Source organism: Solanum pennellii, chromosome 11 (assembly GCF_001406875.1).
Source record: "Solanum pennellii chromosome 11, SPENNV200".
Classification (NCBI taxonomy): Eukaryota; Viridiplantae; Streptophyta; class Magnoliopsida; order Solanales; family Solanaceae; genus Solanum; species Solanum pennellii.
Genome location: NC_028647.1, coordinates 61,697,433 through 61,702,897, shown reverse-complemented (window position 1 = coordinate 61,702,897; position 5,465 = coordinate 61,697,433). Strand labels below are relative to the sequence as shown.

The 5,465-nt window shown below is 28.5% G+C and overlaps 1 protein-coding gene across 1 annotated transcript; it reads right to left on the bottom strand.

Moving 5' to 3' along the window:
* Positions 1–2,449: 2,449 nt before the first annotated feature.
* On the bottom strand, positions 2,450–5,030 carry LOC107003307 (xyloglucan endotransglucosylase/hydrolase protein 31-like). The gene is made up of 4 exons (XM_015201615.2): positions 4,731–5,030; positions 4,173–4,276; positions 3,877–4,094; positions 2,450–3,192 (listed from the first exon to the last, which is right to left on the bottom strand). The coding sequence occupies exons 1-4, from the start codon at positions 4,930–4,932 to the stop codon at positions 2,826–2,828; spliced, it is 891 nt and encodes a 296-aa protein (XP_015057101.1). The 5' UTR covers positions 4,933–5,030; the 3' UTR covers positions 2,450–2,825.
* Positions 5,031–5,465: the final 435 nt, after the last annotated feature.

Here is a 5,465-nt window from a genome sequence, read left to right as displayed (position 1 = left end):
TGTAATTTGAAAAGAACACATCTTTTCACTCTTTTAATTATGATCCACGTTTCATTTTTCAATTGGAAGTGTTATTAATTATTATAGACCTATCAAAAATATTCTCAAAATATTATTTAATTTAATTGTGCTTTTCATTTTTTAATAATTGTACGAAGAAGTACTGAAAACATATCTAAACTAGGCGTGAATTACTCGTTTCATTTTTGAACTATTGACAGCTTTAAAAACACCAATTTACTTGTCTGATTGAACTTAAATACAACCCTGATATTGCAACATGAGTGAAATACACTCCTAAATTCTCGCCAAGTTAAGGGGTGTTTTCAACATTTCTCTCGATTTTTATTAAGAATCTTATGCTCCTACAAGAGTTTGAAACGTCTTGGATGTCCTGTGGCAGATTGGGGGTGATCGAGAGTGTGTCTAAGTTTAGTTAGTCAAGTAAAAGAGTGTTCTTAAGATTATCAATAATTCAGTTTATGAAAGTTGAAACTAATAAAACAAGTTCAGGAATGTTTTCAATACTTCTCTCTAATTATTTTTATTTAATATGCGTGAATTAGCATAATATTTAGTATGTGCAAATTAGCTTCTATTTTATGTATAGTAGGAGCAAATTAGCTACATTTTTATGTTTAGTAGACGCTAATTAGCTTCATTTTATGTTTAGCTAGCACATATAAACTTAATTAGTGGGAAAATAAAGTTGAATATTAGAAATTCGTAAATTATCTCTTCTCTCTTTTTTCTTTAAAAAAAATATACCAACTTTCTTTGCATGAAAAAATTTGTAAAAATAACAATACATATTTTCTTATATATACAATAGTCATTGTAATGAATGTTTTAAAGTCTATAGGTGAAATTTCACGATAATCGTGAAGTTTCAGATGTGAAATTTAAAGCTCGACAATAATGACTAGGTTTCAATTGCAAAGGGCGAAAAAGTAGCTATTTATGAATTTTATACCTTCAATATCATTAAGTGATGATTAACTTTCATTAAATTCATCTTCACAATTTTAAATCTGTGTAATCAATAATTCCCATATTTGAGTTGTGTAAGCAATCACTTATATTTGCATTAAATTAGACTGTATACCACGCACCAGCTACGCGTTAGGGTGCCACCCTTCTCCAAATCTTACGTGAACATGAAATATTCTATACATCGAGATGTCGTTTTAATAAGTTTACATGATTAAAACAATCATGCCCTCAAAGTAACAAAAGTACAAATATGGTACACTTACACACACTAAGCATAAGAAAATGATGGCCTTTGTCAAGTCCATATATATTTGGGCCCAAAACATACCTTATTCATCAAAGTGTACACTTTTGATTTGTGTGAATAAAAGTTTTAAAAAATAGTCCTTTTCAAGAATGATGGTCTCTTCATATACCAACACCATCAACAATAATATACTATTCACAATTTTTGGTTATGGATTTCATTTTCAAAATGGTCATTTTCACAATTTGTGTGGTTACACGTTGCTATATCATCTTTATCACTAGTAAACAACATACACTAAATGCAACATCCCATCCAATGTTTTAAAAAACGTTTTTCGAGCGAGTTCTAGGGCGAGTCTCGAGGCGGGGCGTATCAGAAACTCTCTGGGGTGTACATTAAAAACGTAGATCCATAAAGCGTAAGTTTTAAAATTTGAGGCGTAAGTCCTGAACATAAAACGTAAGTTCTAGGCGTAAAAACGTACGCCCAGTTTAAATTTCTTTTTCTGCTTTAAATCATATTTTTATTATTGGTTTAATCATATTTCTCAAATAATAATTATAATACTTTTTTCTTCATTATTGATTGTTAATATTTATCTCAAATAAAAATCATAAATCATTGAAAGGTTTACGTTTGTTTATTTTATTAGTAATAAAACTATAAATTTGAATATACATGAGACTACGCCCTGTAGATCCATGGGACTTATACCCCGTGTCTCGAGGCTTACGTCTCGCCCTACACGATATAAAACGTCTAGCCTCACGCCCCCGCCTTTTAAAACACTGATTCCATCTCACCTAGCATAATTGCATGCATTATTCTAAAGTCTACTTTAATTTAAACAGAAAAAGGCAAATTTAAAACGTAAAATTAGTCAAGACATTATCTTGGAATTTTAGAGTTTATGAGGATGGAGGAAGTAAGACATCTCTCAAGACAAAATTTGCACAAAGTTTTCAGCTTTTACTTTAATCGTTACTTTATAAATTTACGATTAAAGTTAATTATTTTCAAGTACATTTTTTGATATTAGAGAGACAGTTCTTATTAATATTGCTCAATTCTAAAAAAGTAACTAATGAATGGAAATAACTTTGTAACTACATTTTGTATTCATTGTTTTTCTTAAAAACGTGAAAAAGCTAAAATGACGGTTAAAATAGAACAAACAAAATATATAGAAAAATAGAAAAGATGAACTCACTCAAGATATTTTATTTTGGCTAATATAATATATATATTTTTCTTTAACAATCACAAATAAAGAAACAAATACACACTTTGATCAAATAAAAATTACAATTAAAAGCAATTCATGAGAAAATAGGGCAAGATATATCTTCTATAATTCTTCAATATTCTTGACTCTTTTTTTTCCCATGAAACTTAAATCAAACATTTTTAATACATTTATATAAATTTCAAAAAAAAACAAACACCTTGGACGCTTCAACAACTTTTTGCAACAATTAATGGCAAATGGACCATCTCAAGGCTACTTTTTTTTTTCCTCTTATATTCACTTGATAACTTCGATACAATTTAATTTCTTTTTTATTTTACGATCGTTCATTCACTAACACTCAGGTGTGTGAGTATGGTCCCTCCTAGGGTCCCTACAATAATCGTACACCTTATAGTTCCTATGCACCCACAACATAGCCTCTATCTGTTGTCGAGTCAACCCTCCACCCCCCGAAGGAGAGCTAGAAGGCGCTCGACGACAAGAGGGACTCTCGTAGGCCGCGCAACCTTCAACCTTGAAATTATTACTATATTTTCCGATAAAAGGTTGGTATCGATAATCCGCTTTAATTCGTCCTTCCTCCGTTGCCCAAGATGATGCATCCCAAATTGAACCATAGACATACATAGGTCTTTGTGGAAATGTTGCATCATTTTTTTTAGGGTATCTTCTAATAGGGACATCATCGACAAAAAATCTACAAAGTCATATTCAAATAAATAAAAAATAATAATAGCAAAGACACATAAGAGAAAAAAACAAAAATAAAAGTAGTAGTAGTTGTTATTGTTGTTTTTGGACATGGGGTCATATTGGTTACATTTATGAAAAATAATGCTTTTTGACAAAAATAGCATAATTATATCATGACCCCATGGTTGTGACATTTTTAAAATTTATATTTAGAATTAAATATACAAATTTTTACACCGTCAAAATCACTTATGAATTAATCACAAATTTCTATATTGGTATTAACATATAATATAAAAAAGTGATTGATCTTCTATAGTACTAAAATAGCTTTTACACTCAATTTAAACATGTTATTTTCACATTTCTAATCAAACAATAAACACAAATTCAAATGTTATTGAAAAATAATTAATTGTTAGAATTTAAAATCGAAAAACATTGTTATGTAGTTTTTTTTTTTCAAATTTGAATTTTATATAACTCTGTCATGAATTTCAATAATTATTAAAATATTTTAAAATTGTTTTACCGCTTAAGTTTGAAATTCGTAACACTATCAACACATTTCTACATTAAAAAATTTCTACTTTTGAATATATTTTTTTAACACTAAACTATTTATGAAAAAGACTAAAAAAAATAGACCATAAGCAAAAAAATAAAATTAAAAAAAATATATACTAACATGATCTCATTGGGGTCCCAAAGGATTGCATAATTGTGATAATCTTTTGTTGGATCAAACCAAAGATGAAATTTCATTTCTCTTCCAATAATATTTCCATCTCCACTTCCTCTTATATACACATTTGTTTGTAAAGTATATGGCTTGTTTGGTGTTGTTCCAAGAAATTCAATATCAATTTCATCATGGTTCCCTGGATAATCTTGATTATTTGAAAGCTACAAAAATAATATATCAATAAAACTAAAATTGTTTTTTTTTTTGTAATAATAAATCAAATTAAATTAAATACTCACATAAAAAGAAGTAATAATTCCAGCAGTAAAACCAGGTTGTAGCTTAATACTACTCCCAAAATAACCAGAACGATAATTTTTTAGAGATTTAAAACCACTTCCTCCTGCATTCAAATACATAGAATAAGTTAAAAAAACAAAAAACAAATGTGTAATAAAGAAAAGTGAAAAAAATGTAAGCAATCTGTTACGACGATGCAAGTTGATACAAACATCACAATTACATGAATAAAAAAAAGTATCTATAATAGCATTAATTGATAATAAAGACGGAGTGAGAGAGAAAGCTACGTGTTCACCAGAATTTATATTTTAGAATGAAAATTCTCACTCCACCTTTAACTGATATCTTAATTATATGTTATTATCACATGTTAAACTATACTGATACAGTATAACATCAATGTATACACGTTAATTCCTTCAAGAATTCTAAGCAACTACATAGGGCTCGGGTCGATAGTAGCCATGATAGTAATGCCTTAGAACATAACTATCGAATTGAGGGACGTTAAACGTACTTCTAAAAAAATAAAAAAAGGAAAAAAAAAGTGAAACCTGAATTTTTATCAAGCCATATAGTTAAGGTACTTTGGTCCAATGATTGATGTTGAGGACCCCAAAGGTTTCTAAAACCTTGGTTAAATCCTATAGATTGTACCCTAGAACTAGGATAGTAACCAGGTGAAGGGGGACCTTGAGCATTGACTAATCTTGAATGAAACAAGAAAAATAAAAGTAAAGAAAGAAGAAATTCCATAATAATTGTTTGGATATAAAATCCAAAAAGTTGTTTTAATGGTACTTTGGTTGAGTGAGTGTTAGTACACTTTGTTGTAGAATTGAAGGGAGATGAACATATAGAGAGGGGTATATAAGGAGATTATAAAAGGGTCCTACTACTAAAAGAAATTGAATTGATAAGAATGGTTGATGGGAGTTATACAAAATGACAAATAAAAAAAAAAGGTTTTTTTATGAATATAAATATAATATGTATTAAATCAAGTCGTCAGTAACAAAATGTAACTTCAAAAGATTAGGATCTGAAAAGTATAAATAGTACGCAAGTCTTACTATTAGTTTGAATCGAATAAAATCATATATATATCAATAAAATACTAAAGCTTATAACATATAGTAATTTAGTGAAGATTTAATTTCTTATGAAATAAGTGTGAGTTTAATTTTCACTATATAATTCTTCTTTTTGATTAGTAACTATTGTTTTTAACTTACAAGTGATTACTTATTCAGGTTAGTGAAATCGATTATGAATTAATTGCGTCAAAA

Bases quoted from the DNA above. Each gene is read 5' to 3' on its own strand.
- LOC107003307 (XM_015201615.2), bottom strand. From the start codon at position 4,932: ATGGAATTTCTTCTTTCTTTACTTTTATTTTTCTTGTTTCATTCAAGA. The intron at 4,277-4,730 runs GTTTCACTTTTT...ATTTGAATGCAG, and splicing joins ATGGCTTGATAAAAATTCAG to GAGGAAGTGGTTTTAAATCT. The intron at 3,193-3,876 runs GTTAGTATATAT...ATGACTTTGTAG, and splicing joins TGGGACCCCAATGAGATCAT to ATTTTTTGTCGATGATGTCC.